Source organism: Furipterus horrens, unplaced genomic scaffold, assembly GCF_987537825.1.
Source record: "Furipterus horrens unplaced genomic scaffold, mFurHor1.1.pri manual_scaffold_11, whole genome shotgun sequence".
Lineage (NCBI taxonomy): Eukaryota > Metazoa > Chordata > Mammalia > Chiroptera > Furipteridae > Furipterus > Furipterus horrens.
This window is the reverse complement of record NW_028327181.1, coordinates 46,034,122-46,060,057: the sequence shown is the minus strand read 5'-3', so window position 1 is coordinate 46,060,057 and position 25,936 is coordinate 46,034,122. Positions and strand designations below refer to the sequence as shown.

General features: G+C 52.1%; 1 protein-coding gene across 1 annotated transcript; it reads right to left on the bottom strand.

Moving 5' to 3' along the window:
* Positions 1–591: 591 nt before the first annotated feature.
* On the bottom strand, positions 592–17,567 carry FLCN (folliculin). The gene is made up of 12 exons (XM_090290648.1): positions 17,508–17,567; positions 13,192–13,456; positions 12,147–12,293; positions 10,923–11,144; positions 9,860–10,020; positions 8,556–8,647; positions 6,854–7,041; positions 4,898–5,011; positions 4,033–4,156; positions 2,707–2,838; positions 2,490–2,595; positions 592–1,827 (listed from the first exon to the last, which is right to left on the bottom strand). The coding sequence occupies exons 2-12, from the start codon at positions 13,432–13,434 to the stop codon at positions 1,626–1,628; spliced, it is 1,731 nt and encodes a 576-aa protein (XP_090146774.1). The 5' UTR covers positions 13,435–13,456; positions 17,508–17,567; the 3' UTR covers positions 592–1,625.
* Between the last annotated feature and the right edge of the window lie 8,369 nt (positions 17,568–25,936).

The window sequence follows — 25,936 nt, the reverse complement described above, 5'->3', positions numbered from 1 at the left end:
ATACAAAAGACCAATGAAACCAAGAGCTGGGTCTTTGAAAATATTAACAAGGTTGATGATACAATTTTAATCAGACTCATCAAGAGAAAAACAGAGAGGACCCAAATAAATAAAATCATAAATAAAAGAGGAGAAGTAACCATTGACACCAAAGAAACACAAAGGATTATAAGAAAATACTTCAAACAATTATATGCCAACGAATCGGACAACTGGAACGACTTGGATAAATTCCTAGAAACAATCTCCCTAAACTAAATCAAGGAGATACAGAAAATCTGAACAGACCAATCACAAGTCATGAAACTAAAGCAGCAATCAAAAACTTGCAAGAAACAAAATCCTGGACTGGGTGGCTTCACAGGTGAATTTTATCAGACATTCAAGTAAGAACTAACACCAATCCTTCTCAAAACATTCGAGAGGAGGAAAAACTCCCAAGCTCGTTTTATGAGGCCAGCATTATCTGAATTCCAAAACCAGAAAAAGACAATTCAAAGAACACAGATGCAAAAATCCTCAAACCCAAGAAAACTTCAGTTACCAAACCAATGAAACCACGTAGTCAACATTTTATAAAAATACATCTTTTATTATTTCAATGTTTTTGCATGATACAGATACCAAGTCTCATAAATTTAGTCTTCACATTAAATATATATTAAACAAAAAACTAATCAAGAAAACTGCTGGAAAATCCCTCTAAATCATAAACCCTTATCAAAAATGCACACTGAGGTGATGGAACTATTATACATTAAATCATTATGCTCTGAAAGTTAACAGCAGCCAGGTATAAATGTTAAAGAAGCAATAAAGAACAGCGATGCAGAACGAAACCCCGGCAGGCTGCTGAGCTGCGTGTGCAGTGAGCCGGGCAAGTCAAATGGCCCCACTGAACATTGCAGTAAGTAGCATCTTTGTGCAACAAAGATCAGGGGCCTGTCCTCACACAGTCATTTCAAAGCAATCTCAGGAGAGCTGGCCAGAAGATGTGGCAGTCACGTGACTTCGGAACATCCCAGAGGATCCAACCAGGAGAGGCGCATGCACCCGCTCCACTCCCGAAGGCCGCCCCAGAGCCCAAGCACAACACCAGGGCACTAAAGCAGGTAAGGGTCGGCACCTGTCTGGACCTCTCAAAACTGTAGCAATACATATACACGTGCATATAAAACCTGGAAAACCCGTGCTCCATTTCAGAACAGAAAGTTTTGAATGTTAACCTTAAGAGAGGGCATGAAAATGTGGCTAAAATACCCGTCAGGACTGGCTGACAGGTTTTCCCTATCAATTTTGAGATCTAAGTCCATGAGAGACCCAAGACACGGGGGGGACAAATGCAGGGACCTGTCCTCGCACAAGTCTCCCACTGTCCTCTTCAGGCTGGAGCAACTGAAACAGCATGTGGGACGGCCCCAAGGACGATCCCAGGCCCAAACCCCACGCAGGTCCGGCTCAGCCGCAGAAGTCCCCACTCCTTGCTCGGAAGCAGCTCCACACCACCAGTTCCGGAAACGGGAGAGCAGCCGGGACTGCCAGCAGACAGCCCACCTGAGCTCAGCGGCCAGGGTGGCACCCCACTTCCCGGAAGGTGTTCACAGACACAGCCTTCCGTGGCGGGGTCAGTTACGAGGCTCGGAGGCCGTGGGGCTACGGACAGAGGACATGAGGTGTGACTTGTAGGTTTTGCTCAGGCCTGTCATCCAGAATTTGAGCAGCTTGACGTTGTCCTCCTCGGACGCTCCGAGGATACTCAGGAGTTTCTGCGTGTCCTCTTTGGGTCGGCTGTCCACCTTGGTGAATTTAAAAAGGACCTTCACTTTGCTGCAGAAAACCAAAACAAAACATTCAGATACCACGGCGCCATCACATGAGTTCCGGTCCCGGGCCTGATAGCCTCCAACCCAACAGCAGCCCTGCGAGCAGAGCGGGAAGCCCAACTCTGAAGGGGCGGCTCTGCAGGGCGGCGCCCACACCCCTCACCGCCCAGCGGCCTCGGCCCCACGGACTGCGGCTGGCGCATCAGAAGGGCAAAGAGAGAAAAGAAAAAAAGTTTCCTTAAATTCATGAAAGGCCTTGGTTGATCCTAAGCTTCACTGTATTATTGGAAATCAGGGCCATGTTTGACTAATTAAATTTGACAAAAAGGATACTAAGAAGGCAGAGGCAATAAACTAACCTGCTTTCGTAAAACAGGAACATCTAATACCTGACTCAGATTTTTTAAAGTTAACTGAGCAACTTCCCTTGGAGGCAGAGGTCACCCCCGTCTCACAGGGGAGCAGCCTGAGGCTTGGGGGCACTGGGTCACTTGCTCAGTATTGCCCAGCTAATATACCAAGTGGCAGAGCTGGTATCTGAACTCTCTCCTGGCAGCCACGACTGCCCCTTTCCTCTGGAAGCAGCTCCTAGTCTTCCACGGCAGAAACCCTGCAGCCCTCCCCAGCAGACACAGAGTCGGGGAGTCCCCGGCAGGGCGCACTTACTTCATCCACTCCTCCTTGAGGCAGATGAGGCACTGGTCAACCACATCCACGGACAGATTCTGGTTGGTCAAAGCAGCTTCTATCTTATTCAAAATGGTTGGGCCAACTAGGGACGAGGGTAGCGGGAAGTGGGGTATTCAGCACGGGCGGTGCCCTTCGGGCGGTACCCTTCTTCCCACTCTCGTCCGGGGGAGGCACCCCGCTCAGCAGCACCCACCTCGGTCTGCAGCGACAGGGCTCCCACTGGTTACCACGAACTCGTACTTGCTGAGAGACGGGTCGCCCTCACAGCCGGCCGGGGGGAGGCTGGAGCGGGCGGCCGCGTGGACCTCCACCACGACTGCAAACTCTGCAGCGACACAAGCGCCCTGCTCCTCTCTGCTCCGGGGCCGGCCCCCGCTGCCCCACGTGACCGCGGAGCGACGGGGACAGGTCCCAGCTCCTGAGATCAACGCTTTGCATCTAAATCTTCTGTGACTTATTTGTAAATAGTTAAGGTTTCACTTTTGTCTCTGTTAAACTAACAACATATAATTTTACAGCAACTACTAATTATACATCTCAACTCGCTTAATACTGAACAACCCCATGACCACTAGAGGCCCCACTGTACCCCACTTTACAGACAGGGAAATGGACTCGGCAGCGTGACTCCCCTGAGGTCACACAGCTAGAGGTGGGAAGAATTTCAAGCTGACACCTGAAAGCAGGGCTGACGTCCTGAACACCACCCAGAAAAAAGGCGCTGCCTCTCACACCTGAGACCCAGGCTAGTGCCCAACAGAGGCGGCTCAGGGCTCCCGACAGACAGACCGCCCGCCCGCCTGGGCGCAAGCGCAGCGACTGCCCCTCACGGACGTGCTCAGACAAGGCCCGGCCGCCTGGGAGGCCAGGATGTGCGCCTAGGCTGACTCCTGGACTTCCTAAACCCAAAGTGAGATATGCTGACGTGCTTCCTGGGTGTCTGCCTGGAGGAAGCCTGTCAACGCTGAGGGCGGGCCCGCGCCCAGCAAGTCCACTCTACCAACGGGCGTGAAGGACGCATTTACGGCATATACACAGGGAGTATTTGAGATCATGCTCCTGGTTATGTCATCAGACTTCGCCCACATAAACTCTTATTTTAAAAAGGCATACCCAAGGCAGAAAAAACGTGGAGAGGACAGGAAGCAGGCAGAACAGTGAAAGAGCAAAGGAAGACCATGAGGCTTCTGGGAGATGAAGGCCCGCTGTCACCCCCAGCCTGCCTCTGAACTGCGATGGTGTCCCTGACTCACTGCCGCCAGGCCCCACAGCGACATTGACGCCCACTGGTGGTGTTTCTCCCGCAGGGCCTGGGGCCCGCCCCCAACACAGAGCCATGCCCACAAGCCACCCTCACTGGGAGGCTGTCCAGCCCGACCCAACCCTTAGCCATTTCAAAGACAGAAAACAGGCCCAATGGCGTTAGGAAAGCTGGTCCCGCTTCTGAGGCCAGCAGGCGACGTTCTCAGACGCACAGCTGAGACCCAGCTCCGTTCCGGGGCCAACGGGAAGGGCGCACCTGAGCAGAGCACGTGCGGGGGGATCTGCACGTTCGGGCTGAGCCCCAGGAAGTTGCACCGGTAAGCCTCTTCATACTGGCTGCTGTAGGGGATGCTGCGCACGCAGCCCACCGGCAGCATGGTCTAGAAAGGACATAGTGACTCAGAAGAGCCCGCCCCTGCCTGTCTCCGTCACCCACACGCCACCGACCCTCTGCAGCTGATCCAAAGCCTCCCCCCTCCCAGAAGGCATTCCTGGTCACTCAGCCTCTCAAGGGTGTGTCCTGGCCATTGGTCATACATAACTCATGCTGCCTTCTGCTTTATGGTATTAATTCTTAAGTGATCATTTTATTTCTCAGATGTTTATCTCTTCCCTCCTCCAACAAAGAGATCATCAGCTTTCTGAGAGGCTGCGTCATATCCACTCTGTGCTCTCACAGTCCCAGGCAGGCAGCAGGCCCTCCCACACTCCCTGGTGGCTTTCACAGGTCAGAGCCAAACTCAGGCCCCGGCACCCGGCACACCCCTGGGGCAGAGGCCGCCGGCCGCGCCCACACCCCACCAGCCCATGCACACTGCTGTGCTAATGCTGACGCCGACCTGCTTCTGGCAGCTGTGAGCCACTCCCACGGCTCTGAGAGGGAGTCAGGGGTTGGGGGGGGAGATGGGAATTAGTTATCAATCTATCAGGGCAGCAGAAACTTCTTCCACTGGAAATGAAACCCACGAACACCTGTCATTTCTAACAGTGGAGAAGCACACAGAATTCAGACTCAGGAGCACACCTTGCATCGAGCCACGGATGCCCCGAGGAGTCACACCCCAGTCGGGTGAGTTTTAAAGCCCCCTGGACAATGTGGCCCTGCTATACAAGACACTTACCCGAAGCACCTCAAACGCTGACAGGACAAGCTCGGGGTCTCTGCTCTTCCAGATGACCTGGTTCCCCATGAGGACATGCCAGGCCAGCGTGCGGAAAGACTGGGCGCCCAGGACCTGAGGAACAGAGTTCAGCGCTTTCTGCCCCACCAGTGTCACCTGGGTGTGCGTGAGGAACCTTCCCTGCACAGTCAGGGATGGCAGGTCAGGCGAGAGAAGGCCACTCCTCAGGGAGGCTGGGTGACGGGCCCCAGGTTGGAAGGAGGCAGGTAGAAGCCCCTGGATTTGTACCTAAAACACATGATCTTGCACATTTTATAAGCTCTTTTCCCAATTTTATTTTCAAAACCTTAAAATGGAAAAAGTATTAGCTTTTTGCAACATTTACTTTCCCTCTGTGTACACACTTCATTTTGCTCTACCTCTTTAGAGTCAGGGGCAGGCATCCCGAGACTTTAGGATCCACGAAGAGCAAGGGCTTCTGCTACACAACCCCACGCGCACCACATCCAGAAATGCCACACCTGGGACCGGCCCACACCCGGAGACCTTGACAGCTTGTGTACTTTCGCTCCCGGAGTCACTGGAGTCATGACTGCTCTCCCCGACCCGCCCCCACTCTGCTTTCATCCGGGTCAGCCCCGCTCTCAGCCGCCTGCTGGTCCATGACACTTACAAGTCCAGCCACTGTCTCAGTGTCAACATGAACACACACACACACACACACACACACACACGGAGGCACAACACGACCTCCCACCAAGCCCCACAGCCTTCAAGCACTCCCACCTCCAGGGAACTTCAAGAGTCCTTCCAACTCTAATCCACACAAAGAAAACAAGGACGATTTCAGCAAGTACATGACTCCGATGGATGACCACTTTTCCCCCAGAAGTCCCACAGAGCACCTGCCATTAAATCAGTTCTTACTCCATTTTCTGAAAGAGAATTAACTACCTTCTAATAAAATTCATGCTGATTGTAAAAATAAATACAGAAAAGTATCATAAAAAGGGATGACATGCTCCCGCCATCGAGCAAGCCCTTCCTCCGACCTGACCAAACACCACCTCGGCCCGTGCTATCACAGCTGAGACCCCTGTGTCTGGCACACACACCCACAGTCACGTGTGCCTAACAACTTTTGAGTCAACGACAGGCCACATACACCACAGCGGCAGCCCCGTGTAACTGTAACGGAGCTGAAAAACTCTTCCTGCCTAGTGACATCGCAGCCATTGTAGAGCGGCGCACTGCCCGGGGGCTTGTGGCGACGCCGATGCACACAAACCTGCCGCGCTGCCGGCCCCACAGAAGCACAGCACGCACACCTGCAGTGCAGGCCACCCTCCGCCACCGAGGCCTGCGTGAGCGCTGCTGTGACGCTCGCACGTGATGAGACCACCTGACAACATGCCTCTCCAAACGAATGGCCGCTGCCAAGCAGCGCACGGCTGTAAATGCACATGTCCGCCCCTCACGACGTGCTGCGCATCTTTCTTGGGTTTAATGATAGTCCACTGTTTGAACAAATTCACTATGGTTGGACATTCAAGTTGTTTCCAATTTCTTGTAAGGATAGCCATCATTTTAAATTTGCAAAGCATCTAGGCTGCATGCAAAAAAAAAAAAAAAAAAGCCCTTCAGTTCCTTTAGAAAGTTCTAGGATGACAAGATTAGCAGACCATGAGAAGCCAAGCATCCAGGCCTTTCGTTTAAGAAAACACGTATATCATCCATGAAGGGCAGCCCTAAGGCTGTGGCTAAGACACTCCAGATGCCCGCTGCTGGCTTCATCCACCCACCAGGAAGGTCCCTGGTTATTCCTAACCAACCAATCCCTGCTGGGTCTTTAAATGATGGGCCCAAAGGACAGTGTGCTGGGCGCAGATGAGCTGGAAGGTGAGGCCTGGGCTCTCCCCTGAGCTTCTGCCTGGGGCTCTCCCCTCTACCACCTACCTGTCTCATGTGCCGAAGGGACTTAAAGGCAGACAGCTTTCGGGGCTGACAGTTTTCACAGTCTGAGAGTGAGGAAGAGTCTGTCGGGCACTTGGTCAGCTCCTGCCCTTCTGCATGCTCTGGCAAGACAGGGGCTCTTTCCTCTTCAGCCTCAGAGTTGTCCCAGCCTTCTGATTCCTCTTCCAAATCTGCGAGACGGACAACAAAGACAGTTACAAAACGTGCTGCCCTCGGACTCCTTCATTTCCTGGATGCAACAGTCTCTTTACGTGCCCACTTCAGCACAAGATGCTTCATGGTTAACCCACCAGAAGATACTGAGTCCTGGTTTTGGTCTAGACTACCTGTTACCCTCGGAGCCTTGGAGTGGGCCAGCAGGGCCCAGTCTGCTGTGTACCAGCCCAGAGCCTCACTCTGCATTGTCAGGCAGACACCTGCAAGACAGCCCGCCGTTCACTGTCAATAGGAAAATTTGAGCAAGCGACAGGAAGGACCGCAGCTAGCCTTTACAGAGCTCCTCCTCAGCCAGGCCCTGTTCTAAGGGCTTCCACACATTATTTCATTCAATCCTTTCAATGGTCCTGAGGTCTATACTATTCTCCCCGTTTCAAAGAAACATCTGTTATTTGAATTAATCTTCCTGACAATCGCCACAAACGGTGAGACCCACAAGGGAGGGGCGTGGCCCTACACAGGAATGCAGGCCAGCACAGCAGGGCTGGAGCCAGGCGGGTCCCATCCGCCAGGACGCACAGGGAACCTCTGTGGCCAGAACACAAACCACGAAGTGACAGGAGGCCCTGCATTTCCATCTCTGCTGGTGTGTCTCCTGATAAACTTGGCTCTGTTTTAGGAAAGCTCACCAGCAGACCACGCCTCCCACCCTCCCCATAATAATACGCTGTGCTAGGGCCGGCCACTGCTCCACAACGCGGTGGCCTCTGCCCTGAACACGTTCTGCTCTCGCTGAAATGCTATTCGCTTTTCCTCCCCCGGAAAGCATGTCTGAAGGCAAATGCGTGCAAGTCACTTGACCCCAGGAGTAACCCGGAAACAGCTCCAACATATTAAGATGGTCAATCATTTGCAGATTGAAACCCATCAAGCATTACTAGTAACAAACTACACGCACCACAAGCCAGGTCTACCCAACAGAGCAGGTGAGACCATGGACCCAAATCACTAAAAATCGAATCATCGCCGAAGAGAAAATACAGCAGGATCAAGACCAGAGGCTCCTGGCTGGTGGACTCTGCACCAGAATCCCCGGTGGAGCTACTTAAAACGCACAGGCCCCGGGGCCGCACACCCGAGACCCGATGACTCGCCAGGGGAGACTGCCCGGACACCAGCGAGGTTTAGGAACTGCTGCCCTCGATGGGAACCTCGGGTGCAACTGACAGAAATAGGACATTTTATGAATGAGAGACTGTCTACAAAAGGCAAGCTCTTGGTCAATGATAAAATAGGGACAAGAAAACCTTCGTTCAGTCAATCCTCTGCACAGCCTGACAGCCCCAACACTGCATTTCCCAGCCTGCCCAGGGTCACAGACTTTCAGGGGACTGTCCAGAAAATGAGACAGGAAACCACAATACAAGCACCAGGCCTAATGGGCAAGCTTCCTGCAGCTGCCCCTCATGAGCACTTCCTCCTCGGCCCGCGCGTCAGCTCCCCCCGCCAGCATGGAAGAGGTGCTCACCTGCAAGCTTCTCCATCTGGACCAAGGTGTCCTCGGTGGGCGCGCCCTCCAGGAGCTTCTCGGTCAGCCGGCTGCCACATGCTTTCAAGAGCCTGGAGAACAAAGCCATAAGGTGTTCTTGCCAAAAGAAAAACTAAACCTAGAGCCAGTCAAGCCTCCTGATCCAACCACCAGTGTATAGAAAATAGTGTAAAAACACGGGTGGCGCAATACCACAAATACAATCGCCAAATCCAAAACACATGGCACAGGTCTTCCAACAAAGGCCGGGGGAAGTCAGGGGTCGGGGCGTGGCAAGAGCAGTCCAGACCGGGATATTCAGAACAACCTATGCACTGAGTTCTGACCCAATTCAAGAGTCAATTCTGAGGCCAAATAGAAGTGAACTGGGACTGGGCTGGATGATACATTATGCTGGACACGAGAATGCTTTCATGGTTGAAATGATTCGGACGGGTGGGGACACAGACTTGCTCTCTTCAGTTCACAGGTGCTGGGGAGCTGCCCTCAAGGACCCACACCTGAGGAGCCTCACCCACCAGGACCTCTGACAACAAGGCCCTGGGCTTCTGGCGACACCGCTGAGGGATGAGAATCTGGGGGAGACTCTGGAAGGAGTATATCTAGCAATGGAGGGACAAAACAGTTTGTGGCCAGAGGACAACCTGTGGTCATTTCAAATATGTCCACAAGTTCACTGACATTCCTCCCTTTAAGAGGTGAAGACTGACCCTTTCCTGCCGGCCATGGGAACCCAGCACACTTCTCACCAACAACACGTGACGGAAATGCCCGTGTGTGACAGTCAGGCTGGGTCAGGACACTGTGCACGTCCCACCTCATCCTCCCGTGGGTCATTCACTCTGAGGGAAGTCAGCTCAGACATCCACCAGCGAGGAGCTGAGGTCTCTGCCCACAGCCAGCGCTAACTTGCCAGCCCCGTGAGGAAGAAACCCTCAGATGACGCCACCCCCGCTGACCCCAAACTCCTTAGACCCTGAGCCAGAACGGGCCAGCTGGGCCCCTCTCCAATCCCTGACCCACGGACGCCGTGTGAGAGAAATGCTTATTGTTGTTTACAAAGAAGGGAGATCACTGGTCTTGGGATGGGAATATCATTTTTAAAATATCGTTGGGAAGTGAGTTCTACACAAATACGCCTGGCACCCATGCAAGCGAAAACTGCACCCAGTTCCGCGCTCACGAAACAAGCACACGCCCCGGATTCGTGCACCATCCACAAGGCCCCCCCCACCGTGACCGTGCGTATCCCAGCAGCTGCCACGAGAGCCAAGGCTCATTACCAAGCAAAGGAGGTGTGGAGGCAGGCCCACAAGTTGTCGTCGCTTGTCAGGGAGGTCAGCGAGCGGGCGGCGTTGCCGTTCCGCTGGTGCAGGAACGGCGTGAAAGCCGTGTTCATCCTCTGCGCACGCTGCGGGCACCCGAACTGCTCCGCTTCAAACACCTGGAATGCACGGAGGGGCGGCCCTTTAACAGAGCGCCACCAGCCCGCAGCCCAGCCTGTCCACAGCCGGCTCCGTGAGTGCCGCTCCTGAAGACGGTCCCGTTCTACTTCCTGACGCAGAGTACAGAAAACGCCACCAGTCCCGTAACTGCAACAGGACGGCTTGCTTCCACAGCTGCATTAGAAGACTCCTGAGGAGAGGAACTGGCGCAGAAGTGCCCCTGTACCCTCTCCTAAACAGACTCACTAGGTACTTGATAGATGTTGAGGTAGTATATGCACTCAAGGTGGCCATTCCTGCCATCCTCCATGTATTTCCAGTCATCCCCGTTTTGGGCCCATGGCGGCGTTCACTATTCAGAGCCCGGGGTGCTGGGGCATGTGACCCGCACCCTCCGCTGCCTCTCCAGGCAAATTAGCAACATTCAACATGGCTGCTGTTCCACTTGCCGGGACCCTACAATGAGCAGATCCCCACCGAGTCCCTGCAATAGACAAGCTGAGGCTCGAGGGCACGTGCTGCTGGTGAGAAGTGTGCTGGGTCCCCAAGGCCGGCCTCGTCAGGTTGGCCGCCTGTCCTGGGAGATGCAATGCGCAAGCCTGAGGCGGCGGGCCCGCGCACGGTCAGTGAGCAAGCTTTTGGAATGGAGGTCAGAGGAAGCCACGACAGCAGAGATAAGACCAGGGTGTCTGACTGCAGCCAAGAAGAGCTGACACAACTCGAAAGAGCCCATCTGAGCAGCAGGACGGGCAGGCTGACTGCCGGGCTTGTGGCCCCCACCCCAACTCTGAGGCCAGGAGAAGAGCCGACAGAGCAGCAGCCACAGGACGGCCTGCCTGCACCCCGCTGCAGCGCACGGCTCCTCCCCCCACACCGCCCGCTGCCCTGCCGGGGCAGTCACCTTGAGGGCCTTGCCCTGGAGCTCGTCAATGATCCCTCGGATCTTGCCGAGCAGGAAGGGCCAGGAGTTGATGAGGTAGATGCGGTCCATCATGATGGCGATGACGCTGTACCAGCGCTGGAAGCCCCTGGCCAGGCTGTCCTTGATGAAGAACGTGTGGCTGAACACGAACCCGTGCTGCTCATCCCCGAAGAAGATGGGGCCTTCCCGGCCTGGGCAGACCTGGGGCAGAGCCACAACCACTCTTGGGCACTGTCCTCCCCTCCCTTTCACAATGCAGCCAAACCCTCCTGCCCAGAGGTTCCTCTCTGAACTTAGGAGCCACCGCTAATTACAGGGGGAGTGGGGAGGGTGGGGATGAGAGAGGAAGATTGTGCTTTCCCCTGCACCTGGGATCACACTTTCAAAAGACGACATTTGTTATCACGGAACACAAGGACCCTTCAGGTATGTCTAGGCCATTTTTCTACCTTGAGCCATAAGCCACTCCTATCCAAGTCTTTCCCAACTCAAGTTTGGCAACACCACTCAACTGGAACATACTGGGATGCTAGCAGGTCAAACTAGTTGCTGCGGAGGCCATGTAATAAAACCTCACATTCGATTTGCAGGAAAGAATTCAGGGCTCCCTCAGGACGGTCACCCCCACTTGACACACAATTCTGCCAGACATGACCACCTGCTGCTAGCAGACTAGTAGCAGGACATCAAGAGGGGAACAGCCAAACAGAAGCACCCAGCAACAGCAGTGGGACCCAAGAGTGAGGGAACTCAGTGTGTCTGACCAAGTGGCGGTTGTGACAGCAAGTTTCAGTAATTGGATTATGAATTATTTGTGACTCAGACTCAACAACAGCAGCCGTGTGGTTTAGAAGCGAATGGAGTGCCTCTTTAGTAGGGTCTGAGAGCACATGATGACTGAGAAAATAAAAACAGTGATGCCTGGAATAGTTAGCCACGTATCCTAGAAATATTTCATATCTCAGAATAAGTCCATGAAGAATCAACAACAAAAGTTTGGTGTTTAAAATGATAAGCCAGCCACCACCAAGGACACTCGATGGATCTGGAGTTCTGCAGGACAGAGGCCACCCACACCCAAGCTCGCAGCTTGCATGTCCTGCACGACAGGGCTGGTCGCAGCCGATGCTGCCTCTGTTCGCGGACCTGGACGTGCAAGGGCCCCGAGGAGCTGCTGCCCCTGCCCAGGCCACAGGCACTCACCTCACAGCTCAGGCTCCGCACGCAGGCCTGGCGGACGATGCTGAAGAGCTGGGGGTGGCTGGGGTGCTGGTGACTGACATACTTAATCGAAGTCTCTTTGTCATGGCTGATGTACCCAGGGTGCCCCGCAGCAAGTGACCGGCAGCCCTGCCCAGACAAGGGGGAGAAAACCAGTTAGTCAGGAAGCAGGCAACACACTTTCTAACTCATGCAAATCTCAACCTGTTTTCATACAATAACAGCTGGCTTCTAGAGTTATCTGGGGATTTCAATGCTTCCTGAACAGGAGAACCAGGGAGCAAAGACCACAGAGGTTCCCACAGGGTGTACTGAGTACGTGTGTACAGGTGTCACGAAAAGCTCTGTGCACATTATCTCACTTAACCCAAAGCACAGCCTTGTGAGATAATAGGTGAGAATCGCCATCACGCAGAAGGCAAAACTGAGGCTCACAGCTTCCATGGGGCTCCCGCACTGCGGGCGTCTGTCCTTGGTCCTGACACAAGCACTTGGCAGGGTCTCAGGAGGAGGCCACAGACATCAGTGCGCTGTGAACAAGAATCCAGCGCTACCTCTGATTTCCGGTTCCAAACCCAGGTCCCTCACGTGAGGAAGAGGCCCGGTGAGGGAACTTCAGCCTCGCGTCCCTAGAGCTGACGAAGCAGCGCAGAGAGGACAACCCAGGACCCCACAGCGGGAGACACCCAGGAGCAGACGGTGGGAAGCAGAGCCTGGGATGGGCCGCTGCGTGGGCACGGTGTGTCCAGGGGAGGGCGGAACGGCTACCGTGTCGGTGCTGGCAACAGCGTGTGGGCCCCGCACGGCCTGAGAGGGAAAGCTAGGAAGCAGGGAGAGGACTGAAGGGGCGCAGAGAGAAGGAATGTCACGCCATGGAGAAGGGTCTGACACACCCCTGAAGACCACACCTCGCGAGGTCCTGCCGCCAGCACCCCGAGGCCCGTTCACTGCCAGGAGGGCCCACACGCAGCCAGGCACGCGCCCCTGGAGAGGAAGAAACAAACGCGACACCCGCCGAGATACTTGCCTCACACATGTCTGACTTTTTGGGTCCTGGGCTGCTGGACTCCGCGCTGGCCCCTTCGGCGGGGCTGTGAGTGCAGGTCCCGCTGCCCATCTGAATGCCGCCCTCCTCCTCCTCGGCCTGCTCACCTGGACCAGGGCCGTCCCCCGCCCCTTTCGGAAGCGGGGCGTGCAGCACCTCGGTGCAGAAGAGGGTGCGGGGGCCGTGCAGCTCACAGAAGTGGCAGAGCGCCACGATGGCGTTCATGGTGCCCAGGAGACGGCAGAGCCTGCGTGGGGGGAGAAACGACAGCATCAGTCTGCCTGAGCGCGTCCCACCACAGCGCTGCTGGCAGCTCTGGGGCACGGGGCTGGGTGGCTGCTGTCCCCCCGCCTGGCAGCGCTGCATGCAAGGAGACCAGACAGACGGACACGGTCCCTGTCCAGGAGTTGCAGCAAATGGAGGAGGAAGCGTGTCATTCAACACCTCACAGAAAGCCCCTCAGTCACACAGGGAGCTGCCATTCTGGGAGGGCAGGGGCCAGGCAGTGTGGGGACCGCATGAGGAATGCAAGGACAGCGGGCCCTGGCAGAGCGTCACCGGAGGACATGGGATGTGGTTTCAGACAGAAGGGCTCCCCCCGCAAGACTGGAGGGAATGGAGGGGAGGGAGCCGTGCAGGGCTGAGGGGACCTGGCTCAGGGTCTGAGTGTCAGCAGAACTGGGGGAACAAGGGCAGAAAACCAGGAGGAAGAGGGCTTAGGGATCAGCCATGGCAAGACCCTGAGTTCTCCTTCCAGGGATTAGAGAGCCTTTGATGGGTTCTGATGAGAAGCATAATACATTTGAATCTTATTTCAAAAGAATCACTTTGGCTGCTGTGCAGAAAAGACTTCTGGAGCCAGGGAGGATGCAGGATCTGTTAAGCGTCCAAGTTCAGACAAGGACAGGCAGTGGGAATACGGGGGATGGAGCTGAACAGGGCAGTCAGTCCTGGGGGAGGAGAGGAGCACCCTGAGGGAGCCTGGGGTCCCCCAGAACTGAGATGTGAAGGGGAGGAAGAGCTGGACAGGGTGACAGGTAATGACAGGCAGTGAGGAAAACCCCAGTGTTAACCCAAAGACCAAGCAAGCAAAACGGGAATCCCGAGGGAAGCCGAGTGCCAGTGTGTGGGGGGGGGAGGGGTTGGGGGGGATGGGGACGGGGCGGCGGGGCCGGCTGTCAGCCGGTTGGGCAGCTTGTCCTGCACGAGGGCGGGACAGCAGGGCACCCGTGTGCAGACCAAGTGCCCTCTACTTGGGAAAAATCAGACAAGGCTTTGAAGGTGGAGCGTGTCCACTGGGCAGACAGGCAGGGAGGTCTGGGACGAGAACACAGAGCAAAGGCACAAGGGAGGGACCGCGACGGCCCAGCTGACACGACAAGTGTGGCACAGTGGGGCCTGGAAGCCAGGCTACAGAGGACACACGTGTTCTTCAGTCCCGCACTGTCCAATACAGTAGCCATGAGCACATGTGGCAACTCATATTTAACTTGAATTGAAAAGCCCATTCCTCAGTCTTACTAGCCACATTTCAAGTCTGCACCAGTCACGTGTGGCTCATGCCATCGTTTTAAAGGGGCAGTGTAGATCACAGAACATTTTCATCATCAGTTTTATTAGCTAGCCTTGCTCAAAACAATGAGGAACCCTTCTCTTCTGGGGACCCCATCCCCCATTTCAAGGCCAAGGAAGGTCCTCGTTTTCTAGGAGGCAGCACAGGCGTGACCACAGGCTGGAATGAACACTCCCCACGTGGAGAGGCTCTGTCTTGTCCACAACAGTGCCCAACCCATTGCAGTAACAGCGGCCTGGAGAAGTGACGTAGAAGCTGCCCACAGAGGTGATGGCTGCTGTCACAGAAGGTGCAGAGCTCGAGGGTTCCCATGAGCAGAGCCACAGGGGACATGAAACAAGCCGAGTTCAAATAAAGGGTCCACATGGCTCACTCCAGTGAAGTCAAGGAAAATAATGGTTTAAAAATCCACTGTGGCCTTGACTGGTGTAGCTAGGCTGGTCTGGTGTGGCCCTGCAAAGTGAAGGCTCACCAGGCCGACTCCCCGTCAGGGCACCTGCCTGGGTTGCAGGTTCAGGTCCCCAGACAGGGCATGCGAGAGGCAACTGATCACTGTCTCTCACACATCCATGTTTGTCTCCTTCCCTTTCTCCCTCCCTTCCCATCTGAGTGAATAAACAAATAAATGAAATCTTTTAAAAAATCCACTGTGGAAGAGGGGGTGAGGCAACCACTGATGGAGTAAGAACTTAGGAGAAAGAAATAATAAGGATTCAAGCTAAAGGCAGAGGTGTTATCCCTGGAAAAGGCCACATCTTCCTTTGAGAGGCGCAGAAGAGAAATAAAGGTTCCTCTAGCAAGACACCCACATGAAGCAGCACTCTTGGCCAAGGTTCACGCCACGTGCAGAGCCTCAACATGAACCTTTATAATGGGTTGCCCAGTAAGTCCGTAATGTTTTTCCTGTACGACGGCTCTAGTAGCGCTTAGTTGTCTTTAACTTCATTTGAAATAATTTTGTTAGACTGTACTGTGACAGCTGTCATATCAGCGTGCATTAAAAAAAGAATCAAAATTGGTAAATTTTGGTGCAGCCATTTTAATATTGAAGATGGAAGAAAATATGCAACATTTTTGGCATATTATGCTGTATTATTTCAAGAAAGGTAAAAACATAACTGAAACACAAATAAAGACCTGTGTAGTGTATGGAGAAGGTGCTGTGACTGATTGAACGTGGTAAAAGTGGTTAGAGAAGTTTCTTGGTACTCTTGACATTTTGGCCAAATAGTTCTTTGCTGTGGGGCTGCCTTATGCACTGGAAGATGTTTAGCAGCACCCCTGGCCCCTACCTACTAGAAGTCAAAAGCGGGAGATCGTAGGCATATGCAAAACACCCAAATCAATGAAGTTATTGGTGAAAGTGAAAAATGTGCCTTTTATTTTATAGAAAAAAACCATACGGACTTTTTTGGTCAGCCCAGTACTTAGCAGCATCACGGGTTCCGGTCTCGCCTGGACAAGAGCAACCAGGCCATTTCCAAAAGGGTCACGTAGGACAATAGCAGTCGTACTTCAGCTAAGACCTGATGTTTTGTAGATAAAGAAAAAAGTCAGAGCTAATTCTAGGGCAATGGATTTTGTGGCACGAAAACAGTTCAAGCAGCTTACAGCCAACCCCAAATTAGAACACAGGCAAGGACGTGGGGATCCTGGGGGCTCCGAGCGGCTTCAGAGGCCTTTGCCTCTTGAGCACAGCAGACAGCAGGCTGACCCTGCAGACAAAGTCTTGGCTGAGTCTGCCTTTCTACAGCAGCGTTCCATAAAGGGCCTCTTGAAATCCAGTAGCCAGGCACCCGGAAAAACACTTAGCGCCACGGAACACAGACCCCTGGGAGGGAAAACAGCCTGCCTCCAGCCCTTCCTGGCCGCGCAACATCAACTGTTACCCGAGCTGCCAAAGCAGCACCTGGAAGCTGAAACAGGGCCGAAGCCCGCCTCCCAGAGCTCCCCACCACACGTTCGACCAGGCGCTTCATTCACTGCTCCATTCCGATCTCCGCCAGATGTTTGCTGAAGAAAACCGAACAGTTCTTCCTTTCCAATAAGCCTTCCAGAATCCAAGGGGCAGAAAGCGTCCCCTGCCCCAGAGGTCGGGTCCTTGTCCACGTCCCCTCCCTGTGGCTGGGCTGGACCTGCCGTAACCGCTGAGTATGGTCAGCCCTGGACCTGGTCTCCGTCATCCCCACTCTCCATGGTTTTCTCTGGGCCAAAGAGAACTGAAGATGCCACTAAATGGGAACTCTTGGCAAATAAACACGGTGTTATCCTGGCCCCTAGCCCGCGGTCGGCAGGAGGACCCCGTGCAGCCCCTCACCCCACAGTCAGGGGCTGCCTGCGGCACATGGTGGAAAGGTGCTGCTCGAGTTCCCCATACCGCCCCGCCCCCCGCCAGCTCAGGAGCTCGCATGCCCCGCTCCCCGGCACCCGTCCACCCCCAGCACCATCTAGGCCACTTCACATAAGCTCCAAACCCTGGTGAGCCCCGCAGCTAACCCAAGGCCGTGGTCGCGGCCTCGCCCGCAACACCTACTCCCTTTCTCGGCCGATCCCGTACCCAGGCACACTGCCCGCCTCCACGGAGGCGCCCCACGGCCCCAGTCCAGCCTCGCGCGCTCGGCCCCATCCCCGCACGGGCCCCGCAGGGCCGTCCCGTCCCCTGGGCCCAGATGAACTCAGCCGCGCGGAAGCGCCCGCCCGGCCGACACTCGGGGCCGCGGCGTACCTGACAGCGCGTCTTCCCGCCGCGGCCCGTCCTGGGTGCCTTCTTGACCTCGTAGGCGCGGCGCCCAGCTCCGCGGACGCCCTCCGGCGAGCCCCGGTTCCCCACTCCTGGCGGGACAGCCGCAACCACGCCGGCCGCGAACGCCGCGGGTCCTAGCGCAGCCACTGCGCCGAGGCTGGTCCCCTGACCCGGCCGGGACGATCCCATGCGCCTAGCCCGCGGGGGTGCGCGGGCCGTCCGAGCACCGCTCCGCCGCCGGGGCGAGCGCAGCCCCGCTGGACCCCATCACCCAAAGAGACCACGCGAGTCCGGCACCACCGCGTCTGGTAGGGAACCCGAGCCCGCCGCCCCTTTCCCGGTCCCCCCACCGAAAAACCGAGATGGTTCAACCCATCCCCGTGGGGGCCATTGGAGGAGACCATTTCAAGAGGAGGGGAAATACTTAAATTTAAAAAGATTTTTAAGCGATTTGAGGGAAAATATAGCCACGCCAGGACTCCGGAAGTAAACGGAATATCTCAATTTGTAAAAAGCACTGTAACTTAAAAGCTGGCTTCTAATCCGTTGGTGTTGACTAAGAGGCAGCGGAACCCGGCTTCCGTGGAACGCGCGCGCAGGCGGCCGTCAGGCGGTCGTCACGTGACGGGGAGTCCGACTGGGCCGGAGGCTCCTGGGTCCTAGAGGTGGGGTGAGGCGGGAGTGCGCATGTGCGTGACTCAGCCCCTCAGTCGACGTCCCACTCACCCGAGCAGTGCGGTGAAGTTCGTGAAATACACCAATCAGTTATTAATACTTTTTAGAAACCTCGGCGCCTGTTAATCTGTCTGCTTGAAAATTAACTTTATAGCCATCCTTACACAACGTAAGGGAGGCCCTTAGAGGGTGAGACTCTTACTGCGACCCGCAGGAATGGGGCTCGGCCGCGAGGCGACGCTGCCGCGGTCCTAGCGCAACCGAAGGCAGCTACGTCCGCTGCGGGCGGGTGACGGCGGAACCCGGTCTCCCTGGCTGGGCAGGGTGTCCAGAGCGCGGTTGTTCTTGTGTTGGTAAAGAAAGCATCAGCCATCCTAAAGCAGAAATGGGTGTCTGTGTGTGTGTTTTTTTTAACCGCCGAGGTCACTTTCTCTTTGAATTTACGTGTTAGGCTGAAGAGAGGACGCGAAAAAATAATTAAATTGCAGTGTTTTAGGCCTTCTTTTACTGGTGTGATGAAAGCTGAAGGAGTAGGGGTGGAATTAGGCAGTTAGGCATTGCCTTACCAATCACATTCCCCTTGATATCGGACAGCTCAAACTTCATACAAGGGTGAGCCGAAGTAGTTAAATAATAATAATGCAATAATTAATAATAATACGCGAATAAACTTTTGATACAACTGTAAACCTCATAGACACTGACAACAGCATAGTAATGACCAGAGGGAAGGGGAAATGAGAGGAGGTAGAAGAGGGTAAAGGGGGAATAAATGGTGATGGAAGAAGACTAGACTTAAGGTGGCGAAAACACAATACAGTATACAGATGATGTGTTATAGAATTATATACTTAAAAGCTATATAATTTTATTAACCGATGTCACCCCAATAAATTCAAAAAAGAGGAAAAAAAGTAAGACAGGAAGACAAATACCATGTGATTTTACATATACGAGGGGGACACCCAAAAAGCTGGAATCATCTTCTGGAAAGTGAGTGTTTTGGAACCCCTCTGTGTCAGTGCACCAGCTGGTGTTGTTGTGAGAGGCTGCGTTTGGCTTCAGTAAATGTTTTGGAAGATTCTTTCAACATGTTGGCGCATTTCAGGATGAGTGATTTATGACGAGTGCACTGGCTCACACCACGGTGAGAGTTCAGCAGTTTTTGACCAAACTCAGCTTGACCCCCATGCCCCACCCACCCCATTCTCCTAATTTCACCTGAGACACTTTTTTTTGTTTCCCTGGAGGAAAAAAGTCCTTAAAGGAAAATGTTTTGCTTATGTGGAAGAGGTAAAAACAACACGGCAGCTGCACTAAACGGCTTCAAAATCGCCGGGTTCAAAACTGTTCTGAACAGTGGAAAAAACGTCTCGAGAGGTGTATTGCCTCAGATGGAGAGAGCACTTTGAAGGTGACTGAAGTTTAACCATGTAAGAATAAATACACAATTTCTTATAAATAAATTCGATTTTATGGTGGTCCCCCATCTATACGTACTCTAAAATTTAAACAATGAATGAAGAAACCAAACAGAAACAGTCACAGACGCACTGCTGGTTGCCGGACGGAAGGTGGGTTCGGGGAACGGGTGTAAAGGGGAAGCGGTTAAGACGTGCAGATGTCCAGTTACAAAACCCGTCACGGAGATGGAAAGTACAGCACAGAAAATATAGGCAGTAATACAGGGTGGGGCAGAACGAGGTTTATAGTTGAGAGTGCACAAAACTTTTTCTCGTATTATTATTAATTATGGTATTATTTTCCCACCTAATTCAGCCCCACTCTTACTGTAATAGTTATGTATGGTTTTGGATGGCACTAGACATATCGAGGGATCATTCTGTTGTTATACACCTACAACTAACATCATAATTGTATGTCAACTGTAATTGAAAAAATTTTGAAATTACTCTTTAAAAACAGCATAAAACATTTCTTGATGCTTTTCTGCCTTCCTACTACTACTAAACCAAGAGGCTTAATTGACTAGGCACTGGTAGCTGTGCATCCAGGCTGACAAGTGCTTCAGGGACCCCAGCTGTCAAGACAGTAGGTCAGTCAAGTCTCCTTGTGCAATTCCTTGTAGAGGCTTTTAGATATGCCCCTCCCAACATATGGTCTCATGTAGCCATAGAATAGTTTGGCTTTAGCTTTGAGTGAGATCACTGTGTTGCTGAATCAGGTGGCAGTTTCAGGAAAAAGCGGTATGTTTCATTTGTAAGCAATTGGATATAATATTTTTAATCACACCTCATTATTTTAAGGGTACTAGACTCCTTGTTATAAAAATAATTAACTTAGGCTTCCTTTCTTCCAACAACCAAGACAACATTTTGTGTTTTCAGATGTGTTTCATAGTGTGGGGTCTGCCCAGATATCTCAGAAGGAGAACTCATGTACACCCTCTAAGTCAATTTGAAGTTTTAGGTTATTAGACAACCAACTCTGTAAATATAGTGTCCACCTGGTTGCATGCAAGAGCTATTAGTATAGTCCAATATTTTCCCTTAAAAAAATTAACACTCGTGTTAATTCAGCATTTTTTAATATAGCAATTTTAGAAAGCTTTTAAAAATTAGCCCCCTCCCCCAATTAGAATTCAACTGATAGGATTTTTGTTTTAATGTGATACTAGTGGCTTTTTCTTAGGCATAAGACCTGGGTTCTGGGAATCCAGGGCTGGTTTTAGCAAGCCCCCACAGTACTGCTGGTGTCAGGGACTGCCTGACCCCCAATAAACCTGCTGCCTCTGGCGCCAGTGACTGCCTGTGTCCTTCAAAGGTATCCTTATCTTCAGACAGGAATTTAGCAACTTCTCTGTTCTCAGAATCAACTCCCGCTCCCCCATCTGAGCCACCTGCAGAAAGTCCCTTCCACTCCCCTAGCCCACAGCTGCCCCAGACTCAGGCCACTATCAGGACACGCAGCTGTCCAACCGCCAACCTGCTGGCTGTACAAGGGGGCAGCGTAAGGCTCTCCTGCACTGCTGACGCATTCCAAGCCTCAGGACTCCTTAAAACTCGCTGCTTCACCCTGCCCCTCGCTGCTTGTGTCTGCCCCTACCCCAGCTCACCCTGTCACATACTCTGTAAACCACCTTGTTCAGCATCTGGCTGCTCCCTCCTCTACCTCCGCTGACCAACCCCCTCCCTCAGAACCTAACACTTTTAAATTACCAAGTGGTTTCTGTTTAGTCTAATAATAAACTTTAAGAGTTCATTGTGAATCCAGGCTTATTAAATGCCTTTTACAATTGGCAAAGGTTCCTGGTCTCAGCTTTTGATTTCAGGGAAGGAGGCAGACAGGATTTTGTCTTTGTTCCCCATCACTAGGTAATTCAACTGCTAAAAAGGCAGCACCGTGTTTTCCCACTCACAAAATCCGAATCTGACTGACCTGGTCATTTATTTCCTCTGGGTCCTCTGCAAGTGCAAATGTTTTCTTCTACAGACTGGCTGTCATTTCAGATTGCAACCCAATCAACTCAGAATGTACACACCCCAGGGAAGGAGTGTGGGAGACCCAGGGAGAAGGGGGCACTCAAAGGAAACCACTGCTCCCCACAGCGTCCTCTTGAACTGCAAGCCTCAAGGGCAGCCTGAGTTTTCACGCAGGGGTGGCCACGGGACCCAGTCGCAGCCTATGGGATGTAAGGACAAGTCTGCACAGCCCTCCTGGGTCCCCTCCTGAATGCAGGCGCTGGCCCACCCTGCTGCGTGAGCTGTCTCTTGGGTTAGAGCGCAGAAGAGACGCCCGGCAGCGCGAAGGTCCCCAGGAAACCACGAAGGAGAAGCAAGGGAGTGCTCCACCATTGCTAATGTGGCCAAGCTGAAAGAGTCTGAGTGCTTGTAATGAGAGGTAAACAAATTACTGATTGTTTAAAAAAAATTACAAACCCCAAAGTAAGTCTTTGAAAAGCAACTAATGGGAGAGAATTCAAATATAACTTGTCGATTGGCAAAGACGAGGGAACCTGGACAAGGTAGGGCCACCTATAATAGTTCAGCATACCTAGAAACCTGACTTAACTTTCCCTTCTGCCAAATTGTTTGCTAGTAAAGTAAAAGTACCTAACTCTGATTAGATTACAGCCATTATTCTCTTACTAAAGCTGGTTGGTATCTTCCACAGTGTAAAAAAGTTATATAAACAGAGCTGGTTTAAATTGGAAGTCATGCGACCATCCCGGAGGGCCGCCTTGCACGTCTTCTGCCTCAGACCTTGGAAGGTTAAAACAGGGCAGAATAACCTTTGGACGGGGCCCAAGCAACAGTGTGTCCCAGCACGCTGTCTGCGAGGATAACAAGAAAGCAGATACTAGGACAGCAGGACTGACGGCCATCAGACTGGAAGTTGAAAACATTCTTTAGAACTCGCATCGCCAACATCAGCTCCTCTGCACCGACAGGAACGTCTTCCTTCTACTGACGCCCCGCTCCTCCTCCCTCCCCCGCGAACACCCTTGTCTTCGCCTCTGAATGAGAACATGGCTTGGCATTCTGCCCGAGTCAGTGCTTCCTGAATAGCTATTCTTTTTTAATGTCAGATCAATACTTGTTCCTCTCACTTTGGCCTTCTATGTTTAGGTTCACAAAAGTAGTCACACCTCAGTACTCATCAGCTTCAGAACTCATCAAAACCTATACTTGTCCCATTTTGACAAGAAAAAAAATTGTTTCAGACTTGGTGCTTGCTCGAGACTCTTCGCACTCGCTAGAACTTGTATGAGTCACAACGCTGTCCCGCAAGAGAAAATGCTTCATCATCCTGTACTTGTTGGTTTCGGCGCTCATCACGAGTTCCGGAACAAATCAACGCCAAGTACCCGGGTACCACTGTAATGTTCTATTATCTAGCTTAGTCTGGGATTTTGATTTACTAAACCAAGTGTCATACATGGCAGAAAAATCCCTCTACTTTATTGTCCATTTTTTTGACTCAGAAAATACTGCTATTTCAAAAGCATACAACCAGATTTTCTTTAAAGAATAACTTATATCAGTACATCCCCAACTGGAGCCCTTTCAGACTAAGCACACACATTGAAGAAAGTATATTAAAGTTACACATTGTCCCTTCTGGCAGTTCACTTGGTACTGATTTGCATAGAAACATACAAAATGCAAGTACTTTTTGAAAGTCTGCATCACACCACTTGGCTTTTACCAAAGACCTATATTTAGTACATTTTCATTTACTGAAAGAAATCTGAAGAGGATTTCCACAGTTTTGAAGAAAGATGAATAGTGAAAACCACACTCGGCATTTACTTTGTAGCCAGGCAGCGCCGCAGCAGTTCAGTTCTCTCAGCCTGGGTGCTCGTCATCTCGTTCCAACTTGTACTACGTGTGTTATTGCGTTTGGTTTTTTATTTTTACCTACCTTTGCCTGTATTATTTTAGGTTTATGTGTTGTTTGGTATAATTTGGTAGGTTATTTGGGGATCTGGAAACACTAAAATTTTTTTCCATGTAAATTGATGGCAGTTGCTTCTTTGCTTCACATCATTCCAGCTTACGAAAGGCTTCACAGGAATGCCCTCCTTTTGGAGAGCGGGGAAAACCTGTACTGAAATCTGTGGGCACTTATGCTCACAAATTCGGAGTATTTATTAACATTTGAGATTACCATGAAAAGACAACCTTGAAAAGTCCCCAGAGAACTGTTAAGTCCATTAACGAACACCAACCCAATCCTTGGGCCTCAGAAACTGCCCTAATTCCCTCAGTGCAAACTCACTTTCTTCTGGCACCATCAAAGTGCAACAGAACGTGCTCACAAAGTAATTTGCTGCTGAGGATTAACTCAAAGAAACAGCTTCAGCAAGCAGGCCATGCAGTATACAGATTCTGACAACTGTTCAAAAACCAGAGAGAGGCACAGCCAGGCAATGTATCTTTCAGGGGAAGCATGTGTGAAGTCTTATACTCTCTTCTTCCTAACACATGAGGCCACACAGCTCCTTGACCCCATAAGATTTTCAAGACAAACCACCCCAGATTCTTTTACAGAAATGATTTAACAGATCCATTAACCAGGTATAGGAGAAGAGTCTCACCAAGGTAGTAACTGCAAGAAACAGACACTATCCTTCGGGCTTGGGGAATAAAGGGAAGAGATTGGGAATAGCAGAATTGAGAAAATCGGCAGAGGTGCCCCAGGGAACCGGGCCCCTCATCTGAGGGGGGAGGAGTGTGGGAGACAACCTGGGCGCACTGCTGTTGCCGACCTCAGGGCCCACCCTCGCCAGACACCCAGGCGCAACACTGCTGCTGGGCCCCAGTTCAAAGGAAGCCGGCAGCAGGGAGCCCGTCCCATTTTCTTCCCTGGTTTTCTACTCTGCCCTCTGCCAGCAAAAAAGAAGAGCGGTCTGCAGGGTTCTAGCCCCAGAATCAGGAAGCAGAATAAAGGGGTTGTAAAGCAGGAAGGGCCCCAGCCGGCAAGCACTCTCCCTCCGTTCCTGGTTTGTAAATAAATAGCAGGAGGCCCTCGACACCACACCCGTTTTGAGTTAGTTTCAGAATAATGCTGTGGGCTAGTGAATCGTTCTGAGAAAAAAACGAAGTGTCCACTTCATCAGAAGCCCACAAGAGTTACTCTTTAAACAGTCACGACTGGCAGGATTTTCAAACACGTTGTAGGCGACTGTAATTCAGAACCAGGTTAATAGCTGTCCAATCTGTTTCTAAAAAGCCAGTCTAATTCACTGCATTGATAAAAGGAAGATTTCCATTAGATATGCCCTCTTCCCTAAGGACAGGAAGTGGAAGTGCATGCAGGTGATGCAGCCCCAGGCAGTACTAATCTGAGCTGGAGAACTTGAGGGTCAAACCCAGCCCTCCGCCCAGGTGCATGTATATTGGAACAATGCCACACTCAGTCACTTATATTTCGGATTGTCTGTGGCAATAAAGCAGAATAGTTACCACAACAGACCACATGATCCCCAGGAGCAACTTATTCCGTGACTCACAGGGTTTCAGTTTCTTTTTGTAAACAACGGAAATGTGATTGACTACACAAGTTGACGTATTTTAAAAAGTGAATGTTACTAGTGAAACTTTTTTAAAATCCTCATCCGTGGATAAGCCGTGGACAAGCTTGTTGATTTTAGAGGGGACAAGAGGGAGGGAGAGAGACACATGGATGTGAGACAGAAACACAGACCAGTTCTCCCGCACACACCCCAACCAGAGACCAAACCTGCAACCCAGGCATGTCCCCTGACTGGGGACTGAACCTCTGACCTTTGGCTTATGGGGCGATGCTCCAACTAAGCCATACTGGCCATGGCAAGGGAGTAACATTTTTTAAGGACTAAATTCTAGTTTAATCTGACCACACTTTTCAAAGACTCCACCCCATTCCAGGGCTAAATCAGTAAATGCGTGAGAATGCAGTGGAAGGGACCGAGCGTGAACACAGCGAACACGCAGCTGTTCGGCTGAGCTGAGAGTTCTCGGAGAAGAGAGAGGGCAGCCTGGCACCTGCCGCAGAGCGGCCACACCCGCGGGTTCGGAAGAGCGCACGGCTCGTCTGCAACTCGCAACGCACGGTGTCACTGAAGTGCACGTAAATTCTAATTTCAAAACATTAGCTTCTGCCTTATGGACTCTCCTAGTTCTTATTTTATTTTATTTTTGGGGCAATTATCAACTTTAGATACAAGTCTTCCAAAGTTTCTAAAATTTAACTATTTCTGTTCAAAATGTTTTTTAAAAAATCTTTTCAGA